This window comes from Cygnus atratus, chromosome 26 (assembly GCF_013377495.2).
Source record: "Cygnus atratus isolate AKBS03 ecotype Queensland, Australia chromosome 26, CAtr_DNAZoo_HiC_assembly, whole genome shotgun sequence".
In the NCBI taxonomy this organism is placed as follows: Eukaryota; Metazoa; Chordata; class Aves; order Anseriformes; family Anatidae; genus Cygnus; species Cygnus atratus.
Genome location: NC_066387.1, coordinates 3,783,990 through 3,809,149, shown reverse-complemented (window position 1 = coordinate 3,809,149; position 25,160 = coordinate 3,783,990). Strand labels below are relative to the sequence as shown.

The 25,160-nt window shown below is 48.0% G+C and overlaps 3 protein-coding genes across 4 annotated transcripts in view; 2 read left to right on the top strand and 1 right to left on the bottom strand.

Annotated features, from left to right (window-relative positions):
- The window catches only part of LMNB2 (lamin B2), a 30,826-nt gene extending 25,011 nt beyond the window's left edge, over positions 1 to 5,815 (top strand). Inside the window, exon 12 of the mRNA XM_035568100.1 lies at positions 492 to 5,815. Coding sequence (XP_035423993.1) covers positions 492 to 533 — 42 coding nt within the window. The 3' untranslated portion in view covers positions 534 to 5,815. The remainder of the gene's footprint in view (positions 1 to 491) is intronic.
- Positions 5,816 to 7,494: 1,679 nt separating this feature from the next.
- On the top strand, positions 7,495 to 8,978 carry TIMM13 (translocase of inner mitochondrial membrane 13). Of its 2 annotated transcripts, XR_004781932.2 has the most exons (4): positions 7,502 to 7,710; positions 7,829 to 7,897; positions 7,984 to 8,135; positions 8,231 to 8,978. XR_004781932.2 is itself a non-coding variant. In XM_035568084.2 (3 exons), exons 1-3 carry the CDS (start codon positions 7,573 to 7,575, stop codon positions 8,080 to 8,082), a joined length of 306 nt encoding a protein of 101 aa, XP_035423977.1. In that variant the 5' UTR covers positions 7,495 to 7,572; the 3' UTR covers positions 8,083 to 8,208. The 2 variants fall into 2 exon arrangements, 1 of the variants encoding a protein (XP_035423977.1); XM_035568084.2 differs by lacking the exon at positions 8,231 to 8,978 and having other exon boundaries at positions 7,495 to 7,710; positions 7,984 to 8,208.
- Positions 8,979 to 10,622: 1,644 nt separating this feature from the next.
- TMPRSS9 (transmembrane serine protease 9) lies at positions 10,623 to 24,432 on the bottom strand. Its single transcript, XM_035568083.1, has 19 exons — positions 24,315 to 24,432; positions 23,298 to 23,425; positions 22,744 to 22,811; positions 22,151 to 22,329; positions 21,022 to 21,063; positions 20,547 to 20,660; positions 19,404 to 19,575; positions 18,890 to 19,164; positions 18,577 to 18,713; positions 17,798 to 18,113; positions 16,822 to 16,993; positions 15,026 to 15,297; positions 14,321 to 14,457; positions 13,526 to 13,886; positions 13,310 to 13,426; positions 12,532 to 12,703; positions 11,949 to 12,214; positions 11,280 to 11,416; positions 10,623 to 10,784 (listed from the first exon to the last, which is right to left on the bottom strand). Exons 1-19 carry the CDS (start codon positions 24,430 to 24,432, stop codon positions 10,623 to 10,625), a joined length of 3,345 nt encoding a protein of 1,114 aa, XP_035423976.1.
- Between the last annotated feature and the right edge of the window lie 728 nt (positions 24,433 to 25,160).

The window sequence follows — 25,160 nt, the reverse complement described above, 5'->3', positions numbered from 1 at the left end:
AGCTCTTTCATGGAGAACTAATTCTGTGCAGGTTCGAAGCTGAGTTCTGAAAGCTTTTTTTTGTTTCAAGGAGGTTGAACATTATAGTCATACTGTAAAGCAACTGAAACAAATCTTTTTCCACCCAAAGAAGCAGCTATGCAGCATAAATCTCTCTCAAACTGAAACAACATTTGAAATAAAGGGAAGAAATTCACGTTCTAAAGCCAGTGACGCTATGATTTTCATTTGCCATCTCTGTCCATGTTGAAAGTATGGAGATTAACCTCAACCTGTTATAGAAAACTACAACAACCAAATGTATCAGTGTCTTCATGCTGGCCAGACTGTGGTGTGTAATATGTTTTATCTATAGTTGCAATGTTCCCTGAACATAACTAAACTAGGAAAAAGTTGCTTTTAACAGCTGAGATGATAACCAGCATCTAGTCTTAAAATATCAAGAGCTAGTAAGAATGTAGTTAAGTTTAACGCTGTCTTTCTTATTTTAGGGGGATCCCAGAACAACATCTAGAGGATGCTCAGTGATGTGAAGAAAGAAGAAAAAGAAACTATTATTTGCTATTTTTTCCATTTATTTTCTTTTATTTTTGCTATTTTTTTCCTTCCAGAGCCACTGAAAACTATTTTTATACGTATCATCTGATTTCTTTGAAGTTTACTCCTTGGTACATTTTTATAAAAAAAAATCAAAAAAAAAACCTTTACTGAACAAAACTGCCAGAATTTTTAATAGATTTCTTTATTTCTCCCTCTTGTTGAATCACTGTACTGAAATATTTTTTTCCCCATACAGAGTTTAAAGTCTTATGTACAAACCTGCAGCAGAAAAGAATTTTTTTTAGCTAAAATGGGACAAGACTCCTTGAGTGTATGGTAAATCTATAGTCGGTGCATATATAACCAGGATAACTTATATTTAAAAAAAAAAAAGGGAATTTTAAGAAAACACGTTCAAATGCAGGGCCTCAGGACTGATTCATGATAGTTTCTTCTGTCCTTCTGTCCTTTAAGAAATGGTAGTAAGTTGCTGGTGTCCTCAGTAGTGCCCAGCTTAAGAAAATTATACACTGCGTTCATTAAAGTGCTACTCCACCAGTGGAAGTAACAAAGGGTAGTTGCATTTTCTGTTGGTCTTGGCTCAGGATCATGGCATTTTGTCCTGCTCCAGGATTTGACAGCCTAGTATAAACACATGAATCCTGTCAACACCATAGCTCCATATCATTACTTCAGAAGATGGAGAGTGGTAGCTTCTGCTTTCTTAAGATAGACACCATCGTAATATATGGAAGTGTCAAAAACAGTTTTAATTGTTGTGTTTTCTAGGGATTTTGACATTGTCACAAATGAGATCTTGTTAAATTGTGAATGCAAGTTGCGATGTACAGTATTTATGATGTTAAGCATCATGATTTAATAATCTTGACATATCCAGCATTGAACAGAATGACTAAGATTTTAATGTTGAAAATATTTTTACTTTTGGCAATGATAAATATTTGGGGTTTTAAAGGTTATCCTGTGTAAATGTTGAGTTTTTTAGTCAGACGTAGATGCAGCTTGTTCATACTTGTTGTATATTCAGAGGGGCGTTGTCAGATATATTAATTTGCAAAATAGCACAGAAATAGTTTAATGACTTTTTTAAAGTTAAAAGGAACTGCTGTTGGTTTGGACATAAGTATTGCTTTGCAGAATTCAGATCCTCAAAGTAAAGTAACAGTGAGTGAAGTGAATAATCCTTTTTATAAAGAATGCTTTGTATTAGTAGCAGATTATTTTTATTTGTGTGATGCATTTTGTCTCTGACAGTGTCCCTTTAGCGTCAGGTTTCCTATGCTGCATTTCTGTGGAGGTAACTGACTCCTGTAAGGTTAGTATTCAGATAGCAGTGCATCTTTAAGCACTAGGAAAAAGTAATTGGCTGTTCCAAAGAATGTATTGGCTACTGTACAAGCAAATATTTTTTTCCAATAGTTAGTAGTTTGGATACCATTTGATGCCAGCATAGAATCCTGTTTTTACCCGCACTCTTGAACTCTGATCTTGTCATTCAAATAGTTTGGACTCATCAAACAAGCTACAAGGTTTGGATGTTTTCGGTGGCTTTTGGATGTATGTTCTCTGAACAATATTATGACTGACAGATATAACCTAGAAAGTCAGTTTAGTGGCTCTGACTGAAGGCTTTGCAATGCAAGCAAGCAGGGTGGGAACAGAAGTGACTTTTATGGATGTATTTTGCCATCTAAAAATAAATTCAAGATGCTACTTTTCTCTCATGGGGTGGGATAATTGAATTACTGAAGTTAAACTAATGCAAAAGTAAAATTATGCTTGTTATTAGAAGGTACATTACAAAAAAGCAATAGGAAGATTTGGCTGTTTGGGCTAATGGGATCAATTTATTCACATTGTTGGCCATTTTTCTAATGTAATTTTCCCACTCTGCTTGAGTAGAAGGTTAAATACGTAGTAGGTCATGTCTTTCTTTCTGTCTGTAAAATGTATCTAATGAAATTATGTTTCTCAGACATACTGTTACCAATTACCTTTTCTAAATTGCCGTTACACAAATGAATGCAATCAGTGTAAAAATATTTTTGCAATGCACCTTCCAACCACTGGACATTATTTCCCTTCCTGACCCACAGCTTCTATAACATCCTTACATAGTGTTTGAGGTTTTTTTTGCATTTTTTCTTAAGATCTATATATTTTTTTACATTGGCCAGTTTTCAGATTTCTTATTCTCCTTTAAGATTGTCCTGTAAATATAAGGTTGTTCTGTGATCTTAAATACTAAGCAATGAATGTGCAGTTCATTTGCATTTTTTCTGTGATTTTTTTTCTGTAAAGAATGGGCTAGAAAGGCAGCTTGAATGAGGAAGAACCTCTTGCTACCTGAGCCATTTTTTTTTTTTTTTAACAGCTACTGTATGGGAAATGTGTTGTCTTGTAGCCTTAAGGACCGGTGCTTGCAGGTGTTTTGTGGTGAGCACTGTGCCCTTCAGTAACAGTCTGCAGAATTTGTCCTTAGATTTGAAGTTGTTCTTGTAACTTTGGAAACTCTTTTTCTTGAGTACCATGTTTAGGCATATATAGGTGTTCATAGAAAACAATGATTGATACTGTGGGAGAGGCTTAATACAGCAGTCTAAATGTGTGATTCTATCACCACAGTGCTTTCTAAATGGCTACTTAAAATTCAAAAAATAATTCCAAGCTGTAAACTAAAAGACACAGAAAAACTACTGTATTCCACTTCTTGTTTTCTTTTTGTCTGTTTTCTTTAGACACTATCCTTTCTTCTTGCTTTTGATACTGACCTTCAGTATAACTGCTTTTACTTTCTGTACTGTCAGTCTAAAGTTGGTGCTCCATACTGGGAGATTATTTTTTTTTGGCTTTATCAAAGCAAAAAGCATTGATTCTTTAGTTTCTCTCTTTAAAGGATTTTTTTAATTTTCAGGATAATTGAAGCTTTTTGTTCAAATAAAAAGCAGTGTCGCCTTTCCTATTTGATCCTATAGGGAACCACTCACTGCTCTTGAGGAATTTAGATGATAGTCCACGCTTCTACTCCGTTGTCTGATACCAAGTGTAGAGCTTTGAAGGAGGAACATATTTGACTTATCAGGAAAAATTATTTTAAGGCTTCTCTGATTAGAGAAATTAACCAGTATAGCTTATGGCAGAATAGGTGTTTGAGTGTAGCTGCCCGTATGGATGTTCTTATTCCAGAAAAACAAGCAAACAATTTTATTCTGGATGAAATAATAAAGACTATTCCTGAATAATTTGCACCGGGGTGAGGGGAAAGGAATAAGAACAGCATAACTACAGAAAAATAGTTAAGCTGATCTTTTCGTTGTGTAGATCACAGAGAATCACACAAAATACTAGTGAATGTATACCTACTCCTAAGTTTGTACTATGTGAAAATGGCTGGATTTGTTCGAACGCAACCATCTGCAGAACCATGGGTAACGTGAACGTGGAGTCCTGCGGAGTGAAATACAATTACCTAGAGCCTCTGATGTTTCATGACACTTCTTTCACCACACTTCTATATTTGTTACTTCAGCTGTTGTATTGCAATGACTTATTCCAAGTAATAGAGTGGCTATGATTGCTTTGTTGCTGCACACCTTTATTTCACAGTCTGTGTTCTTAGGCTCGTTTAGGACTCTGGATTTGCCCTGACAAAAACAGTAGTTTACACTGATGCATTGATCACTTGTCTTCAGCACTGTTTTGCCATTAGATGGGAGTTAGCTGGCATAGTTTGTGTTTGTAGCAGGAGCCAAAAGTCTCAGGAAGAAAAATAAACACCTGCTTCCCATGGACTGTAATGTAAAAGCCAGACGAGTTTGTCTGGAGCTTGCATTAGTCACAAAAATCATATTGCAGTGCGAAGCAGACCTTACTGTGAAAGGAGATTCACTTTTATGTGTGTTTATCCTTGAGCAACAGGACACCTCATGTTCAGTTCAGGGATCTTACTATTTTTTTTATACACCTTTTTCCTTCTTGTTAATGCTCATCCTGTAGGAAGGCCTTTTAACTGCAACCTGAACAGGGGTTGGTTAGAAGAGGCTCATAGAAATCCCCTCTACACACCAGAACATTTGAGAATATTTTTCTTTCATGTGTACCAAGAAGATTTTGATGCTGTATGCAAACATCCATGATCTATGTTTTCTATGTCTTGTAGCCACTTCTCTCATTTCCTCACTGTTAAGCTATTCAGTCTCTTCTTTCTGTATCTTGTTTTGAAAGTCTTATCGCTAAACAAAGGCATATCCATATTTGATACTGGATTTTATTGCCACTGTTGGGTCCAAACCCCACATCCTACATAACCAGGAGACAAAGCCTTGTTGTAAACCAGTGAGTGGAAGGTGAGATAGTGATTGCATTTTTGAAAGCATTGTTTTAGCTGAATGTCAAGACAAATTATAAATTTTCATTTGTCAAACATTTAAAATGGCCTGGGAAACAGAATTTTTATTTGCCCTTCAATGTGCTTAGCTTTAAACCACTTTAAAATAATTTAAGTGTTGTTTTTGTTTTTATACAAGACCATATTTACATACAATTATTATTTGTAAGCATAATGCCTTTCTTGAAATGCTAAGGTCTAGAGTATGAAAAGGTTGCTTAATGTTGAAAGACTGTTTAAAATAGCACTAGCAGTGAATTGACTTAGAGTTCAGGAAAAGAAGTCTTATTGAACTTCTAAATTGTCTTGTTAGCTTTTAATGAAGTGACAATTCTGTCCATAAGGTGGATGTTACTCTATTCCAGCTACCCAGATCATCATTACACTAAAAGTACAAGCAATAAGCTGTTTTAAACAAGGTTAAGCAAAAATGCTTTACATTTGGGCACAATATTACCTTCTGGGTTGAACTCTATTTTCATAACAGTGATGCCTTGTGACTTGAATTGTGATTTAATTTAATTTTTTTTTTTAGCACAGACTTTATTTAGATAGCTCTGGTCACTGGCCAGTTTAACTGACCATCTTCAGTCAGCTGCTGAAAATTAGTTTTTGGAAGGTTCAGGTTTTTAAAATGACAAATTGTGAGAAAGGTTACAAATTGAAATACAAGCAAAAGGATGAAAATGTTGCATGGAAAACTACATGAAAACTACATGATGATCTAGACTTTACCATTTCAAAGTGTTTTTTTTTCTTTTTAGAATATGCATGCCAAATGTCTTGTCTTTTTCAATGATTTGTAATATACATTTTATGACTGGAAACTTTTTGTACAACACACTCGAATAAATGTTTTGCATTTTATTTGTCTTTCATTTAAACCAATGCAGAGGTAACCTGGGCTGCTTGAGATGCTTTATCCCAGGAGACTTTCCTGTGTGTAGCAAGATGGGACAGCAACTTGTCCACACTCCTAAAAGAGATCAGTTGAATCAAGTGGTGTGTCCAGAAACAAATAAATCCTTTCCTTTAAATTTTATGCAGGCAGTGGTATTGGGAAACCGCTGTCCTTACTGATCAGCGGCACTGCTTCCAACTAGAGCAGCAGGAAGAACTTTTAGTATCAGGAGCAAATCAACTTCCATTTCCTCTCTTCCGTCCCTCCGTAGCCCTTCCACTGCAGGGGTTGTTTCCATTTAGCGAACTTGATCCTGACTTGAGAGTAAAAGCAGATTCTGAGAGACTTATTCTTAGGAACTGAGAAATGGGCTGAACCATTGCTGTGATTACCTGTGCTCATCAACCTACCTCAACTTCCAATTAACTATTTTGCCTTTCTGACTATGCCTAAACAATCCCATTTTCTCACAGTTGAAAAAGCAATACCTGGATTCTGGATAAACAGCAATGCAGGCTTCTGGGTTCACAGTCCATTTCTTTTCACGTGTCTGTACTCATAAACTTCTACTACCCTACCTTCTGCATTAGCTGCTTAGAATTCTGTGAGGTGCAGGAACTGTGTTGTATCTTTAAGTAGATGGACCCACAAAGGGGATGATGTGGTTTCGTAATACTCTGTTTTCTGAGTGGTGTCTGGCTACTGGAGATGAGACCAGTTTTGGCTTTAGCTCTACCGTAATGCTCGGAGGGCGACAGCAACCTCCTTTGTGTGTCACATGTACTACCTGAAAAAAAGCTACCTAACATGTTGTCATCCTCCATTTGATTCTGCTAACTCCCACAGCGTTGTGGAGGATGTGCCATTGTGCAGGTGTTCAGGGTATGAGCCTCTTTGCTGAGCCAGGTATCTAAGCTAGAGGGAACGTGGCTCAATCCCATAACGAGAAGGTTCACGGGGGAGCTGCTCTCTGGAGGGTGCCCAAATCATAATGCTTACCATAATGTTGGGAGGTGGCACTTGAGGACGGTTTTTAGCGCTTTTCTCTGTGGTAAAGGTGGCTTACGTCCCTTCCCGCTGCCACAGCGTGTGAGGCTCTGCTTTAAACCTGATCCTCAAGCGCTGTGCCGTATTTAACTTGCAAAATGTCACTGGTCTGGCGCTTACAGCCCAGCCAACTGCAGAGGCGCACGAAACGGCCGAGTTATTTGGCAGCTTGGGAACGGATCCCACGGGGCGAGCACCCCGGTGGCAGCGGTCCCGGGGGAGCAAAGCCGCAGCCCGAGGCTCCCGGTGTCTCCGGCTGCGTTTTGTCTCCCAGCACCGAGGGCTCTCTGTGAGAGGACCACGGCAGCCGCACCCGCCACCACAGCGAAGACCCCCCAACAGCCGGTCCTGCCGCGGGAGGAGGCTGCCAGCGCGTTCCCAGCCCAGACTCGGGGCCCTCCCCGCGGCCACCTCCGCCTCAGCCGGCGGTGACAGCGGAGCTCGCCCTGCCCCGGGGGGAGGTCTCCCGGCTTCGGCCCCGCGCCTGGCTGGGGGCGCCTCAGGCGGGCGGCGGGGAGCGGGCTGAGCCCCGCCCCTGAGGGAGCGCGGCGCGGGGCGGGCCGGGAGTTGTAGTTCCAGCCAGGGGCCTCTCGCGGTGCACGCTGGGAGCTGTAGTTCCGGCCGGCGGCCATTTCGGCGGCAGCGTGCGGGCCACTGCCCGCGGTGACTTTGCGGCATGGAGAGCGGCTTCGGCTCCGACTTCGGCTCCGACTTCGGCTCCGGGGGCGGCGGGGGAGGGAAGCTGGACCCGGGGCTCATCATGGAGCAGGTGAAGGTGCAGATCGCCGTGGCCAACGCGCAGGAGCTCTTACAGGTGAGGGGGGCGGGCGGCGGGGCCTGAGCCGCGCCTCAGCGGCGGGGGGCAGCGGCGGACCCGGCCCGGTGCCTCCGGCCCGGGGTCCGCGGCCGCCTCTCACGGCCTCTCTCCGCAGCGCATGACGGACAAATGCTTTCGGAAGTGCATCGGGAAGCCGGGCGGCTCGCTGGACAACTCGGAGCAGGTGAGCGCGGTCGGGGCAAGGCGAGGAGTGGGGGGCGACCCCCAGCGCTCCCCTGCTTAGGGCCTTTTTTTTTCTTTTTGCCGCAGAAGTGCATCGCCATGTGTATGGACCGCTACATGGACGCCTGGAACACGGTTTCCCGAGCCTACAACTCGCGGCTGCAGCGGGAGAGAGCCAACATGTGAAGCTCCTGGACGAGGGAGGGACCATGCGGGGAAGGGACAAGCGGCCAGTCCAGGTGGTTGGGGGTGAGATCCCGCAGCCTCCCCAGCCCCTGCCGTGGCAGAGCAATAAACCCTCGCTGAACCGTTTGCATCCTTTGGCTTTTATTAGCACCAAAACCCAGGAGCGAGTGAATTTTCCAGCCTCGAGAGCCATCGTGAGCTGCTTGTTTTGCCTCGTGCCTTTCCCAACGGTCCCGACTGGCCAAGGCATATAGCGGCTGATAAATCCCAGCTGTGCGAGGCAAGGAGCCTTCTGTGGAAAAGGGGGGGCCAAGCCACCAACAGAGTCCCCTTGCCCAGGAAGCAAGCCTGGACCCAGCCATCAGGTAGTTACCTAGTCCCTTTTCATCAGTAGAAAAACTGCAATGAGATGCTCTCCATGCCGCAGTTGGCCCTTTCCTCCCTTGTGTTTATATAGCTGTTTGTGGGGCTGAAATGAAGATTTAGTGCAAGCAGTGCACTGGGAGTCAAGGGCGTACTTACTGAGCTGGCAGCACAGCCTTGCAAATAGTTGTACAAGCACACCTTCGGAGTGATAGACCGTGTATGAAATGGGTTAGGAACTACATAGGTTGATTTCTTCAAAGGAAAAAAAATGTGTGCCTGTGATTTTCTGTAACTTCTGGTTTGGCGCTGACACAAGCATTCTGTCTTGGAGCCAGCCTACCTTTCAGGTTTCGTTTCTTTGGGAAGGAGCACTTCTGTAACAGTATTTGGGTCTCCTTTGCAGGTACACAGTATTGTGCTTAGCTTGCACACCACTCCTGGAATGGTCGATATGTGTTGTGTGGTCTGCAGTATGCCCAGCGGCTGGAAGAGTAGTGTGTTGGATATTAAAAATGCCTGTACCCCTGTAATGATGTTTTTGGAATTCTTTCTGTTGAAGCACTTCCATATTTTATAAAATATTTCAATATTGGTTGGGGCAGAGACAGACTGGAAGAGACTGACTTCTCCTTAACCTGCTAGGATGATCAAAGGAATAAGGGGGAATTGGATTTCATTTCAACTTCCAGTGTGGTGGCTTCAATACAGGGAATAAAGTGCTCTCACAAGATAATATATTAAGAGATATCTGGATGTTTGGAATAATTGAAACTAAACTGGAGTTTCCCACCCAAATCAGGCAGAAAGAGTACTTGAAAATACAAGTGCCTTCCAGCCACGTTCTCATAGGGGTCTTTTTACTTTTCTTTCTGGCTGTTTGAATGTTGTGGTCCTGGCTGTACGGCAGTCCTGTTTCAGCAGAGGGAACGTCCCACAAGTGTTCCAGCTCTGGAACTGAACCCGCTGTGAGCTGAGCCTGGAAGCCAGGTCTCCCACCTTGCTAGTGCTCTAGCTGGGAAAGCTGTGGGTCTCATTGCCAGGTGAATGTGGCACTAAGGGATGTGATTTAGAGATGGGACTCGGTGGGTCAGATTGATGGCTAGACTTGATCTTGAAGGTCTTTTCCAACCTAGATCATTCTATGATTCTACGGGTTGGGAAAGAAGAAACCTACTGCTGTACCCAGATGCACAGCTTACCTGCAAAAGCCTAGGAATGAGGTTGGGGAGCTAACAGAACTTAACCGCTGCTCTATTTTGATGGTCAAGCTTATAAAGAGATGTCCAGGTCTGTCTAAGGCTTTACACACGAGCCTTGCAGCATTTTTTTCTTCAGTACAAATGCAATTGTGTGCCTTAGCTAGCTAGTGGGACTGGGCTTCCCACTGGATGAATCGGATGCTTGGGCCCCTCTCAGCAGGTTGAATTCTTCCCACCAGGCTTAACCAGAACAGTGCTCTGTGTGACTGCTATGCCTTGGTCCTCGACAACTAAATCAACTGTTCCCTTACACAAAGGGAGCTGTGGCAGGGGTGAGAAGCCTGTACTGATTCTTTAAAATGGATGGGGGCCTGGGCAGTCTGAAGTCCAAGTGTCTTAGTCCTAACCTTCTCTTGCAGTCAAATGGTAAGCCATGGAGCTTACAGGTACCAGTACCAAGCATAGATTCTGCTTTGAAGTGGTAGCATACCCCTTCCAAAAGCCATTGCACATTATAACAGCTCCATCCAGGCTGTGAGGTCTTGAGGCTTCCGCAAGGGCATAGCTCAGGGCTGGGACAAGGTCCTCTCATCTCTTGGATTGACCTTGGGAGGACAGTAGATTAGCATAGAGCTAAACCACGCTATGTGAAATCTCTGGCAGATGTTTCTGGCACCGCTCCAACTTGAAAGGCCGGGTTTTGATGCGTAGGATGTTTGGCCAGGTCTGAAGATGGGACAGGCCTCATTTATTTATAGAAAAAACATCTAGAACTGTACCTCTCTATGCAAAGCAGTTATCAAATACCCTGGTGCCATGACTGCAGTGGTTCACGACAGACTCATTTGCTTAATACCTGCAGGTCACCGTTACCCCTTCGCAGTATCAAAAAACGTACAGTAGGTGCGGGGTTAGTGCATCCCCTGCCAATTACTCCTCTTATTCGTTGCCTTCCCTGAGTAGTAAAATGCAGCTTCAGAGCTTGAGGTTCTGCGCAATCCAGCCTTGGACAGCTGTGACTTTAGTGTAGACACCAGGAAAGTACGGCCTGGCACAGCCGTAGCCCCAGCTTGTGATTCCTGCTAGAAACCACCTTCCTGAGGGTTCTTGACACGCCAGAGGACCACCAGCATCACCCTGCAGAGAGAGGAAAAGGGTCCTGTGTCAAGGCAAAAAGACAGTCAAGCCAGCCCAGCCCAGCCCCCCAGCTGTGAGATGTTGCTCTCTGGGACATGGGAGCGTTTGCTGTCCTGTTGCCCACCTCCCCGGGAGCCCGTTTCCAAGCTGGAGGGCTGCTCGCTGACGTACTTGCACGCACAGAGGTTGGGACTTTGGGACAAGGAAGAGCATTTCCAGGGATGCAGCAGGGATGTGAAATGGGCTTCGTGGTGTCCCTGTGGTGTCTTGCTTGGTGTTACCTCTCTGCATGTTTCCCTGACCTGTCACAGGTTGGTGGGACAAGCAGAACGAGGTGCGTGCAGGGTGGATTCCAAGGGTGGCAACAGGCAGTGGGGATGGGTGGACAGACATCTAAGCTGGGGAGGCAGGGCAAGGCTGTCCTGGATGATACGGCATGGGGGCTCTGCACGAGTTTGCTGTCCCTGCAGCAGCATTTGCTACTGTCACACTCACTGAACAACTGTCGACGGTACCGTGTGGGAAACCGGCACACACCATCCTGCTGCTGATCTGGACAGGGTAGAACTTTTTGCAGGCCTGGTCTCCGATCACGTTCACTGCTGCTTTTTGCAGATGCTTTGACATGAGACCTGAGGAGGCAAGTATCTCTGTTAACTTGGTGCAGGGCACGTAACAGCAGCATGTGTAAGAGTGGGGATTCTGCAGCCTTGCTTGTGTGCCAAAGGGAGAGACCTGCACTTTCCCAAGTGTACCAGGCCTGGTTCTTCCCCAGCAGAGCAAGCCCAGGAAGGTCCCTTTTGTGTAGTTTGTCAGGCAGTGCAGCTGAGCAGACAGAAATGGTATCAGGGTGGTCCTCATACTGCAGGAGCACAGCTGAAGCAGCTGTTAGAGGGATGGGGGGTGTGATGGCTGTCATGTAGAAAGCTTGGAAAGGCTGCAGGAGGGCAGAGGTGTAACCAAAGGGATGGGTACAGCGCGTGGTTGCTGGAGAGGAGATCGTGGTGGCACAAGGCTTTGCTCAGGCTGGTATCCCCTGCAGGGTATGGTCTGTCAGGGGTAGTGTGTGGGGCAGTGGAGCGGGGATGGAGGTGTTTGGACTTGCAGGGTAGCTGGCATTTAACGTGGCCATCACGGATGGGAGGGAGCCCTCTCAGCCAGTACCTCCTTCTTTCGTGGAACCCCAGCCTGTGATGAAGCATCTGGCTCCTTCGTGGAAGATGTGTGAACTGTCTGGGAGACATATAGGTTTGATGGTGCTGCTGAACTTGACGGGCATGTTCAGCTCTAGCAGCGCCACGTCGTAGTCCAGGCTGTAGACGTTGTAAAAAGGGTGCTTGTAGATACGGAATATTTTCTCCGTTTTGCCATCGATGCCACTCAGGAAGTGTGTTCCTAGAAAGGCCACCCACATTTTGGGGTCACTGTAACTGCAGAAAGAGCAAACCCGGCCGTTAGGAGCATGGCTTAGCAAGGAGTGCCGTTCCTCCGCTTGTGTGGCTGGGATGCACTGTGGCCACACGTGAGGCCAGGGCCCCCGTCTCCATCACACTGTGGCGCAGATATGCCCGGGCTTTGCTCCTTTCAGTCCTCTTCCTGCTTACCTGTAGGGGCACACCTGTAACAGGCAGTGTGTGCTTCCAGTGGGGCACAGCGTCCCAGCCGTGGTGTTGGACCGTGAGGAAGGGGAAGGTGGGCCGATGGCAGTGTGGCCAGGGCCTGGCCGGCTTCACCTGCCCGTACTTACATATCAAAGCAGTGAGCTGCAGAGAGCAGCCACCTGTCAGCGATGAGGACAGCCCCGCACTTGTGCTCCTTCTGCCGAAGCCAGAGGCTGACTTGCCAGGGCCATTCTCCTCGAGCTGCAGTGCTCCCACCCACGATCTTGCTGAAGGCCAGAGCAGTAGTTAAGCCACAGTCTGGAACAGAAAAAGGCACCATGGTTTGAAGTAACTAAGGGAAAGGGTTGTCTGCCCTTCCACAGCCCCTACCAGGGGACAGCGTTCTGGGGAGACACGCACAAGGCAGTAGCACGTGATGAATTTCATTCACGCATCTGAGGCAAGGCTTGGCAGACGTGATACAGGTTGGAAACACTTCCTTGTTATCACACGCCACACCTTCCTGGGATGTGCTACGTGAGGATGGCAAATTTGGATGCACTGGCCGAGCTGTCACACAGCAAGGGATGTGCAGTCCTAGGAACAGTCCCAAGATAGCAAGAGATCTGGGCTGCAACGCTGTGCAGAGTTGTCGTGCCAGCTTGTTCTAGCGCACTGGCAGAAGGCCTGCGTGCTGGGAAATGTGTCCAACGTTTATAGTGTAGAATAGGCCATGTTCCCTGGTAGAAAATTTGGACGCTGCTCATCCAGGTTTATCTTGTAGTCTCACAAACATCATGTAAGACCAGGACCACAAGGAGCTGGCCCCAGACAGCCCATGTGAAGTTAACGGGTTGCACTGGGGAGACTGAATATTGTAGAACAGGTCTGGGTAGTGGTCGCAGGCTGCAAAACGGTACTCACCGCAATTGCTTTCATCAAAGCCATTGCTGCAGTCAACAACTCCATCACATTCAGGATTTTCTTTTCCTATACAGACATTGCTGGAACACCTGAAGGTGAAGCTGGTACAAGGCACCACTGGAAGGCAATAACCCAAGGCCTGCTTAGTACCCGCCATGCTGGGGCTGGACGTCTCCTAGCAGCATGTCAGTAACTTTGCTACCGATGGACTTTTACCTGGGGTTTGGGTGGGCTTGGCAGGCTCAGTGGTTCCCAGAGCTGTGGAGGTTTCTTTCGTGGGTGCGGTGGTCTTCGTGCTCAGGGTGGTTCTGTTGACGGCTCTTGTAGCTGTTGTACTGGCGCGGCGTGTGAGGATGGCTGCAGTAGAAGTGCTGGTGATGGCTGAACTGGAAGGAGTGCTTGTGCCAGGACTGGCATACTGTGAGATGGTATCCAGGATCCAGTCATAGAATTTGGTAATTCTGGAGTACACGCCAGGTTTCTTAGCCTGGGCACAGCCAATTCCCCAGCTCACGATGCCAGCCAGATAAAACACGCCTGGGGTGACCTCACAGGCCAAAGGCCCACCTGAATCTCCCTGAAGAAGAAGCAAGGCAATGGCTGCTCAGCCCACTCTCCCCAGGACACGTCTGCATGGAGTTGCTCCTCAGCCACACTAGGAGGAGTTAGCTAACCTCAGATTTTTCTGAGGGAGCTCTGAGGGACTCTGCTCCCACGCAGTGTGTGCAAAACATGAGTATGCAGAGGCTGAAACTAGGGCCAATGGCACAGCCTGGCTGCAGTTACTCTGGCATTTGTTATGAAAGTTAATATCTGAATGCTTAATTTGATGGACCTTTGTTCACGTTTTTTAAAGCCCTGGGGCTGTGAGCTCTTCTTTTGAGCTAAGGTACATGTGGGTTTCAGCCTAGCCGCAGAAACTCGGTAAATATTTCTCAAAGCCATAACTTGTGAGTTAGCCCGGTTTTCTGGAGCAATCTGCAGAGGAGTGGAGAAATCCTAGACTCTTACCTGGCACGAGTCTATCTTCCCTTCCAGGAAGCCAGCACAGATCATTCGGTCAGTGAGGGAGAAGTTGTAGAGGAAGTTGCAAGTCTTCTGGTCTATGATGCCCACAGAAGCTTTCTGCAGGCTCTCAGGCTTGGTGACTGCATGAAAACCATAGGATTAGTGAGTGCAGCAGACAGATGTGAGAGCTAATGGCTTTTAGGGTGATCCAACACATGCTTCAGAAAACCAGGCTCTAATCCCAGATGAGAGCTGAATCCTGTAAGAGCTACTCTCATCTAGGAAGCCCCCGCAGCTCCTGGTTCACGCCAGGATGCAGTTTTACGCCTGTCTACAGGCTACGGGGCACAGGCAGCAAGTTTCTGTTGTCACAGTTTGTGGGCTCCTTGCCATCGCTTAGAAGGACAGTGGAGCTTCTTTGGTAGCACACATGCCACCCTCAGGCCTTCTCCCTACACTGGGAGCCTTGCTCTTTCTAACAGCTCGGAACATCTTTGTGACTGACCCTGGTCACTGAATGCTATCTTGTCTGAGCTACAGCAGGCTGCCAAGGCATACCCCACTTGCTTACTCTTGTGTTTCTGTCAGTTCCTGACTGTCCCCTGTCCTTTATGCACCCAGGACTATCTGGGTCACAGTGGTACAGGCTTTGCTGCTGAATCCGTCACTGTTCCAGAGCAAATCATCTGATAAGGCACCACTACTTACAATTCCCTTCTTGGAGGTTTCCCCACCCAGAAATGATGCATTTCTTGCCAACAGGAAACTTCTGCACCGTAAGCGGGAGGCAGATAGGCTGGATGTATTTGCTGAAGACAAGGGGTTCTGCCAGCTCAAGTACAGCCACATCGAAGTCCAGAAGGATAGGGTTGAAGAGAGGATGCTGGATGACTCTTGTTACGTTGGCTTTCACCGTGTTCCTATCTGTTCCATTTAGTGATGTCGTTCCCATGTAGGCTTCAATCTCTTCTGGATCTGTCCTGTAAATACATAATTCTAAATATGTATGCACACATACATATACCTAGTTTAAATGCTGACCTGGTAGACTATTTAAGCTGCAGACGACTTTAAATGATTAGTGTTTGAAACCTTACTTTACCAAAGCAGAGCCCAGCATATGCAAGGACTGAGTCCCGCCCCAAGACCTCTGTTTCCAGCAGTGGCAGTATTGGATGTCAAGAGCAGGTAAACATGTAGTAATCCTCTCCTTGCCTCCAAAAACTTGTGATTTCAGGAGTGTTCTGGCATGCAAATGATGCCTCTATATTCAGAATATCTTGACAGATGTTTTTTATTAGAATTTTTCTAGAGTTGTTTTTTAATCTTTTAACCCCATGTGGACTTTAAACATTCCTCACTTCTCATGGTGAAAAACTTCACAGTTTAATGTCATTTATGAAGAACTGCTTCCTTTTACTTGTTTTCCATCTGCTCTCGATGGTTTAATTTAATATCATGTAGAAACAGTAAAAAGGCATTCCCTGAACACTTTGTACCTTTCATAATTGCACAGATCCCATGGCACACTCCCTTCCCACCCAGTTCTCTTTCCCCATGTCTATTCTGGTGTATGTCATGCTTGTTTTGGATGCTGTTCCACATTGTGTATTGTGTTATTCTTTACTGTATATTACTCTAGCACTGCGTGCAGTATGTGAGAAGTGAGTTGCTGTGGATCTAAGTACCAACAAACTGGCAATCTCAGTTGTTTTTCTAATAATTACTAGCATTCATTTGCTCTTTAATTGCCACTGCCCAGAGAGCTGCTGTTCCATGGCACTTATTTCTGACCTCCTTTTCTAAATGGTAAAACCTGATGGAAACCCATTATCATCTGCGGATAGATAACACTGGTTTGTTGCTCTTTGCCTCACTTCACACTTGCGTACCTTGGGTTTCCCTTGCTGTTTTATTGCCCAGCTATTTAAGACCATCTTGAAACTCGTCATTGTTGATCCCCCATCTGCTTCTGCTTTCAGGAATTTTTATTCTTGGCAAACATTATCCTCTTGCTACTCATTTCCTGTTCTAGGTCATTTATAAATCCGTTTGGGCTCTTGCTGTTTAACAGAACCATGCAGACCTGAACTGACCCTCTTCCCCATAACAACTGATTATGTGTTTTTTTCCTATATTACAGCTTTCTTTTTTCTTTTTTTTTTCCTATCTGTGTAACAGGCCTTTCCTCGTGAAGTTAAATTTCTCAAAGAAACTGTCTTATGGCATTTGCCCTTTTCCACCCCTATCAAATGTGTTATCCCCACTCCATGTCTGGGTGTTTTTAATGTTTCCCTGCCTCATCCCAGTGTCCCCACAAAACTGCTTTTGCTATTAACCTCTAGCTATAACAAAAATGAATGTTCAGTGCATGTCCTTGCTTTTCACCAGCAACTCCAGTGCCATAGCTGTGGATTTGGCTGCATGCCCATGTAGAGCTGTGCAGCTCTGTACTAGTGGGCAGGCAAGCTGGAAGAGCAGTGCCAGCAGGGGTGGACTCTTACTCATTGAAGCAGTGAGCTGCTGACAGCAGCCAGCGGTCCCCAATTATGGTGGCTCCACAGAAATGCATCGAGTCTTCTCTCAGGCTGACTTGCCAGGGGATCTCTCCTCTGGAAGCATCTGTTCCTCCCACGATCTTGCTGGGTTTAGAGAGCCCAGGTCTTCCTCCGCACTCTGAACAGAAGCCAAAGCATGATTTGTGAGTACTGTGAGCAGAAGACAAGTGAGAAGAGGCTTCTGCTCTCTCTAACCGGTAAGTCCGAGCAGGGACAAGTCAGGGCTGAAGTCTGAGATATCTGCCCGAGCCCTACCTGCTGATCATGGGGTTCCCTGATGGTGTTTGTGCACAGCCATACATGGGCCTTCATCCCAACTGCTGTTCTGCAGCTTGCTCTTAGCAAGTCATTAGGGCTATGCCTTTCTTGAAGACAGAGTAACCAGCAGGTTTGTGCCTCTTAGCCGTGCTATTCCAGATAGAAAGTTAATCCTAATTTTAGAAAAATACCTAACATCTGTATCTCCTTGCAGAGTTGCTGGGAGGACTCCTTGGATCTGACAAATCATTCTGTAGACACCAACCTTCCTGAAGGGAACTTCAGTGAGAAGGTGCATGGCTGCTGTTAGGTTACAGTTATCAGCTTTGAACTTCTGGGAAGTACGTGGCTGGCAAACAAAAGCGAGTGATCAACAAGTTAAGCAGTGTGACGCTCCTATGTCTTAGTCCCTGGTCCCTTAGGCCCTGTTCTGGGCCTCAGTCCATGACACTCATCTGTGCTGGTACTGAGTGACTTTGCCAGGCTGCTCTGGACTAAGCCAGGGCAACCAGATAGTGTCACTTGTGCCCTTGGCACTTAAGCAACAGTTGTGTGGGTCACCCTACCGAAGGTAATTTCAGCTCAGTGGAACAACAAATCTTGCAATTGGACCTGTACCAGCTTCTCTTCTTGCAAAGGTCGTAGCCACCCTGCGGTCTCTTACCTTGCGGTCTGGATGCAGGTGCTGGCTCGCTGGCAGCTGGGGCTGGTGAGGTGGTGGGGATTGCTCTGGTGGTGCTGTTGAGCTCTTCAGTGGTGACCACGTTACTGTTAGTACTGGAGTGTATTAGTGGGACAGTACGCGCTATGGAGTTGGGAAAGGGAGAAATAGCATCCAAGATCCAGTCTCTCAGTTTGGTAACACGTGTGTAAACCCCAGGCCGTCTGGCTTCAGCACATCCAATTCCCCAGCTCACGATTCCTGCCAGGAAGAACTTGCCAGATGGTTCTTCACAAACAAGGGGCCCACCAGAGTCACCCTGCAAAGGAAGCCCAGATGGTGAACTATTCCTGGGGATGCTCCAAGCTTGCCACAGCCACCTTGAGCACCACCAGGAAAACCATCAAGTCGTTCACCAAGATCTCTTGTATATATTTTAGTTTTCCACTGCTGCCCTTTGCCAGTGGGATTCTGATCAAGAGCTGCCAGGTAGGTCGGTAACACCAGACCTGATTACAGGTCAGCAAATAGAGAAAAGCAGTTATATAGCCAAAAAACCCGCCTTGATCGGCATTGCCCTGCTCTAAGCACTACAGAATATATCTTCATTTTTCTCTTTTGCAGTCCCTGATCCATGCTTGGATCCAAGGCGTGGCCTCAAACCTTGGTGGGATGCTGTGCCCATGGTGTCAGATCCTGCTTCTTGAAGTACTACTTGGTGCATACAGGGAAGGAAAAGACTCATGCTGGGAGGTGTGCCAGCTTCCCTGGACAATGCTTACCTGGCAAGAATCTATTTTCCCCTCCAGGTAGCCAGCACACAACATCCTGTCTGTGAGGGCATGGCTGTAGAGGCTGGAGCACAGTGTCTGGTCCAACAGCTCCACTGTTGCTTTCTGCAGGAACTCGGGTTTCACCACTAAATGGGAGAGATGCAACCATTAGCTCCCCGCAGGAAGCCTCACGTGGGACCAGCTCCTTGTGTTGCAGCCATCCTGGCTGGCCAGAGCATGGCTTGAGTGCCCTTCCCTGGTGCATTCCTGCACCACTCACACCCCACCATGCCTCCTCTGCCGCCTGCCACACTTTGCTTACAGAAATCCTCCTTGAGGTAGCCCCAGCCAGAGATAAGGCACTTCTTGCTGGTGGGGAAGTGATGCCCAGCATCTGGCAGGCACACAGGCTGGATGTACTTAGTAAAGGTCACAGGTCTCTTCAGCTCCAGCACAGCCACATCATAGTCAGCTGTGTCTGTGTTGTAGGAGGGATGCGGGATGATCCGTGCGATGCCCATTTTTACTGTGCCTTTGTCCATACCGCTAATGGAGGTGGTCCCCGTGTAAGCTGCCCACATGGCTGGGTCCTGAAACCTGGAAGAGAAACAGCTGGGGCTTTGCAGACCTGCAGTGTCACCCTGCAAACCAGAGCCATGCAAGTGGTGCCACCTCTTGTCCATCCTGCTATCAGCTCTGGGACATCAGCTCCCCGTGTCTTAATCTGGCAGGGAAAGGAAACCAGGCTCAACAAGGCAGTGTGGTACTTTGAGGACTTGGGCCAGAAGATACAGCAGCTTTTGGAAATGGTGCAAGATAGCGTGGTTAGGGCTTACTCAGTAAAGCAGTGAGCAGCAGACACCAGCCACTTCTCTGTGAGGATTGCAGCACCACAGAAATGTTCGTTGTTCTCTCGCAGGCTGACTTGCCATGGGAACTCCCCTCTGGATGCCTCTGAGCCTCCGACTATCCTGGTGGCAGTCTGCATGGCAGGGCGGCTCCCGCAGTCTGAAAGGGAGGAGAGAGCCAGGGCGTCGGGATCCTGCCACCTGTGCCTTGGCAATGTGCTTTCTGGGGCAGGTGGGAAAAAAATCTGCCTCAGCTTTGTGCATGCTCCCAGCATGTGCTCAAGTACCAGTACACTGCTAGGGATGTCACAAGGGACCAGACTTTAACCTGCAATTATGGAAAAAAGGCACCGCAAAGCACTGACCCATCACAGGGTCCTCTCTGAAACTCCTTAAGGCAAGAAAGTCTGGACAGAAATAGCTCTGCTAGTTTCACCAGCTCAGCCACTGCTGAGCTGCTTCCAGCAGCCCATGGGCACGCAGAGATTGCCTCCAGCACAGCAGGAGGGGATGGGCTGGTCCCTGGACCTACACCACCTGTACAGGGTCAGACTGGGTATGTACAGGGTCAGACTGGGTATGCGCAGGGGAGTGGTAGCATTACAAGGGGAATGTGAGAGGCTCCATATCTTCAGCAGTGATCGTGGGAGATGCCTGCAGGGTGCCTGGGTCTCCTTGTACTCTGCCTCTACCCTTGTCCTTCTGAGCAACCGTCTGTGACCAAACTGCATCTCAGGTATGCTCATCAAGGCCCAAAGATAGCTCAAGCTCCACACTGCCGGGGGTGTTCATACGGGGCTGGGCATGCCCTCGTGGCCAGGCTTCTGGGGCAATGCCAGTGGGTGCTTGCCTGCATCCACTGAATGTCTGCAGCTTGGGCACGTGGGATTCACTGGCTTACAGGAATGTGCTGCTCTAGCCCAACATCGTGTTACTCCTTTGCTGTTGGCAATGGGACCAGCACGTTTCTCAGGTACAATTCCCCTTGTCCTGATGTCGGCGTCTACTATTGGCCTAAGAAGTTAAGCTGTCCTTGCAGCCCAGTGCCCAGAAGACTAGCACTGTTACAGCTGCAAGGGGTGACTTGGGGCCTGTCCCCAGAGCCCAGGAGACCTGCTGCAAGGGACTCACCGCAGCCCTTTTCATCAGAGGCATCAGGGCAGTCCTTTTGGCCATCACATTCTGGGTTTTCTTTCGACACGCACTGCTTGTTGCGGCAAGTGAACAAGTCTCCAGGGCAGCTCCCTGGGGACAGCAAGGCTTCAGTCACTTGTGTCTTCTGCAGACCTCCCAGCAGCTGCCCCCTGGCTCCCCCAGGGGCAACCACCACTGTGTCCGTGCTCACCCTGCTTCCCGGCAGTGCCAGTGTCCCCATGGGATGCAGCCGGCAGCTGAGCTGCAGCTCTTGTTGAGCTTCCAGGGGGAACAGGGGAGCAGAGCACTGGTTCACCAGGTTATGAACAAGATGGGATGCAAACACCTTTTGTATCTGGTGAGGAGGAGGCTAGAGGTCAGGCTGCAGCATGCAACCTGGGGAACTGGGGCCGATCTTTGCCCTGGCAATGCTTAGAAAGGCACAGAGCTCTTCCTGCTGCCTGGCTCTTACCTGATTTCAGTCCTGGTCTGTATGGAGAAACCTCACTGGGACCTGTAACAAAGTAATGGAAGAAATGGGGATCAGCAAGGGCATCCCAGTTGGGGTACACAGGAGCTGTGTGCTCTCATGACTGCCGCTCCCAGCCAGGACTGGCAGAGTCTTTGCTTCACCTTTTCCTGCCTGCCTGGCAATTGCTTTCCCTGTCCCTGTGGTGAGCTCCTGGCACAGTTCACTTCCTGGAGCCCTTCTCCACTTTGCTCCACCGTAGGCACAGGGTGTAGCGGGTGAGCAGCTGTCTATAGCCCTGCAGGCTTTTGGGGTGATTCCAGATGCAGGGACCAGTTCTCAAGAGCTGTGGCAGTGATCGGCATCCCAGGAGCAGGCTCCAAGGTGGAAGTGACACGGGGCTGTCGCCCAAAGCCAAGGTGCACCCTCCGTTTGGGCTGCACAAGGCTCTCAAAGGCCTGGGACTCTGCCCATCCTTGCAGGGAGTGCAGAGGGGGCTGCAGGGGAGCCCACAGCATATTTTCTGGCCATATTTCTTTTGAAAGGCCTACGATCATGTGCAACTGCACAGTTATTGAGGGAAAAGAGAATTTCAGGTGGTTTCAGAGAAGAATTTACCTGTGAGAAATATCTACCCTAGCAGGAATTATTTCTGCAGCTCTGAGGACTGCTTTAGGACTGCTCACAGTTGTTAGTACGGACAACCCAGCAATTAACCTGCTGAGGTTTGGTTCCTCAGGCTGCAATTTGTGCTTTAGGCTCTGTTGTTGCCCCAGACTGCCAAAACAACTCTTGCAGCGCAGAGAGCAGCAGGACAACGTTAGCATTGGAGGGGGATCTGGGGGCTTCCCATAAAGCTTCCAGCTGTTCTGCAACTGCCAGGAGCTAAGCATGTTTCTGCTGCTGTCTTGTGAAGCACCAGAGCATCTTTTGCAGGTTTGCTTGGGCGCCTGGCAGCAGCTCCATTCTAACATTGCTGCTGGGCATGAAGCCTTGACTGGACATCCAAAGCTAAAGCCCCAAGGCACTATGGCTACTCGAGACACAGTTTTGCTGGTATAACCCGTGTTGCTAGCAGCAGCAGCACAGGCTGCCTTGGTCTGGTTGCCCAGCAGTTATGGGAGGAGCACACCTGTAAGAGAAGCTGAGGATATTGTCCCATAGGCAGCCAGGGAGAGACCCTGCTCGTGCAGGGCAGCTGCCAGGCCATGTCTGAGAGCTTCCTCCTCCGTGGCAGAGCTCAGAGGATGGGAATCCTGGCGGCTGAAGTGGAGGCGGAAACGGACGAGTACGCTTGAGTTCCCATTCCTGCTGGAAGACAGAGAATTACTGAGCACTTTGGCTCCATTAGAAGGAACAGTTTCTTGTGCTAACTGCCTATAGGGAACTTGAGGGAAACAAAACTAATTCATAATAATTTAAGGCTCAAGTGTCTCTGGAGGTGTGGTCTGGGATGAAACAGTCATTGGCATTCTCTTTGGCCCAAGTTCTCCTTTGGTTGAACAAGGCCATTTTCCTCTGCCTTTCTGACTACATTTCCAATTTAAAGAAACCAGAACACTGGTGCAATCCCATTAAAGAATCCAGCCTCAACTTAAAATCAGTTTCTCTGTTTGCTAGTTTTGAACAAGAACACAGGTGTGAGCTCACCTTTTTGGTGGAGCTTGTCAAAATGTCCTGAAAACATGAGCTGCACAACCTGCAGAGAAAGCTGCCTACACTCACCTGTAGCCCAGGATGGTGCAACCAATGCAGCTCCAGTCCAGCTGGGAGTCCTGGAAACTGGACAGAAACTGCAAGGCAAAAAACACACACTGGGCAGAAAACCCCTATGAGATGGGTCTAGTTGGTGCCTAGTATTTTTCAGGGAGCTGGAGCTAACTGGAGGATCTTCTCGTCTCCACAGGTGGCAGGAGCACCTGAGTCCAGCTCGTCAGAGCACATGTAACCCTGTTCTCACCCTGGTCCAGGGCATGAAAATAACATCTTCCCACCACCTCTTTTTTGCAAGGAGCAGACCTGAGCACACATTTCCCACTCCACAAGTCTCTCTCAGGGCCCTGATGCGGCCTTTCAAAATGCGACTCAGCCCTGCAGTGTTCCTTGCTGATGTTTAAGAAGCCCCTGAATGAGGACAGCCAAGCTGGGCCCTGGGGAACCACACGGGCAGGGACCTCAGCAGGATGGGGCCCAGGCCACCCAGCAGCCTCCTGGCTCTGCCCTGGGCCAAGCGAGGGGTGCAGAGCTGCAGTGTGCACGGCGAGCCCAGCTCAACTTACCAGCCTCTCAAGGGCGGGTGTCAGCACCCTGTAATAGTCCGAGTTCTCCCTCTGCAAGCTGCTGTTGAACATGATTCCTTGCAGCTCCACTGTGTGCTCAAAGCTGGTCTCTCCCACGGGATGACAGGCTGCCAGAAAGGAAAGTGTCTGTCGGAGGCACAGAGGGCACACGGAGGTCTAGGGCCATGGCTGGACCCAGCTTTCCTCACTGTCTCCTTTGGAGCACGGGTCTCTCCATGTCCTTAAGACCCCCAGGTTTCAGCAGCTTGACTGTCCCTGACCATCTGTGAGGTGCTTTGTGGGTGCCACATGGCTGTGCTGGGCTACCCCCCACACATGCAGGAGGAGAATTTTGAACTTGCAGCTAATTTGAATATTAACACTGTAGATTTTTATCAAGCCTGAGAAAACAGATCAGAATCAAATGGGTACAGCTTGCTAGGGCAATCAGACTGGCCCTGTCCTTGCAGGAACAGGCTGAGGAAATGTGTCCTGGTTACCAAAGCTAGCTTAGAAAGTGATACTGCACAGCAGAGATGTGCTGGTGGGGTCTGCCAGTCATGTCAGGCTGGGCTCCACACCAGCATCCCGGCCTGAGGTGACATGTGGCCGTAGGGCACCAGAGGCAGCAGGAAGGATGTGCCAGAGACAAGGAGATGGTGGTCACACTCTGGAGAGGGACAGTAGGACAAGCAATAGTCAGTGGATGCAAGGAGATGAGATAGGAGATGACTGAGGAAGTGACAAAAGATTTAGGAGTCACTGGGAGAGTTTAGAGAGAAATAAATCGCATGCAGCACTAGGGACGAAGTGCTTTAGTCAGATGTCATTCAAAATATGAGGCGACTACAGCCTCTGCATTCTGGCTGTGTACGTGGGGAGAGCTGACAGTGTCTTGTCCTCAGAAAAAGGCTTTTGAGAATTTTTGGTATGAGAACTATTGCTGTAAGCTGTGCAGACCATTACTCTTTTGGAGCAGATGATAAACTGAAAGAACACCCCCGGCTGTGCACTCACCCAGCAGGATCCCCAGGTAGAGGGCCATCACGCTGCCCACTACGGCGGCCACGACGGTTAACTTCCAGCAGCTGGCCTTCCTCCCCTTTCTGCCTGGGACTGGCTTTATTTGGTCCATGCCTTCTGAGCAGCTCTGTGAGTAAAAAGAGGAGGAGGAAAAGGACTTGTCTGGGATGAAATGAGAGATAGCAGCTAAGGTTACCTCAGAAGCTCCAACCAGGACATTATCAGAGGAAGTAAAAGGACTGGAAACGCACTGTGTCCCCTGGCCATGCCTTAGGCTGCAGTCAGGAAATTTTTCTGATACATCCAGTTTGTAGGACCTGAACGCATCAGCCACAGCAGCCTATCCCTGCCTGGTGGTGTGATCATGAGCCAGCCTGATGCCTCCATCTCCCTGCTGCGCACAGAGCTTTTGGTGACACAAGCCCTGGGTAAGAGCAGAACTGGTGTCATGGCAGCACGAGGCCCTGCTTGGGGTTCAGCAAGGATGGCACTACCATGGACTGGGCTTAGGATCTTGGCTTGGTCTTTCCGCTCAAGACCATCACCCCTAACAAAGACCCTAAAACAAACTAGTGTCACTAAAATCCTTTGGTGCTACTCAGGAATCAGGAATTTGCAGCAGTAGATAGAATAGTTAATAGTTGGAAAAATAAAAAATAGTTGGAAATATAAAATAGTTGGAAATCCAACATTTGTCTCAGAGTAATCTTGAAGGCTTGCAAATAACAGGACTAGACCGTAGTCACATCCTTAAATATGAAACTGCAGGCTGAATAGAGAGCTATGGGGAGAGACGTATTCTTGGTTGGTAAGATCCCTGGTTAGTACTGATCCCTGCCA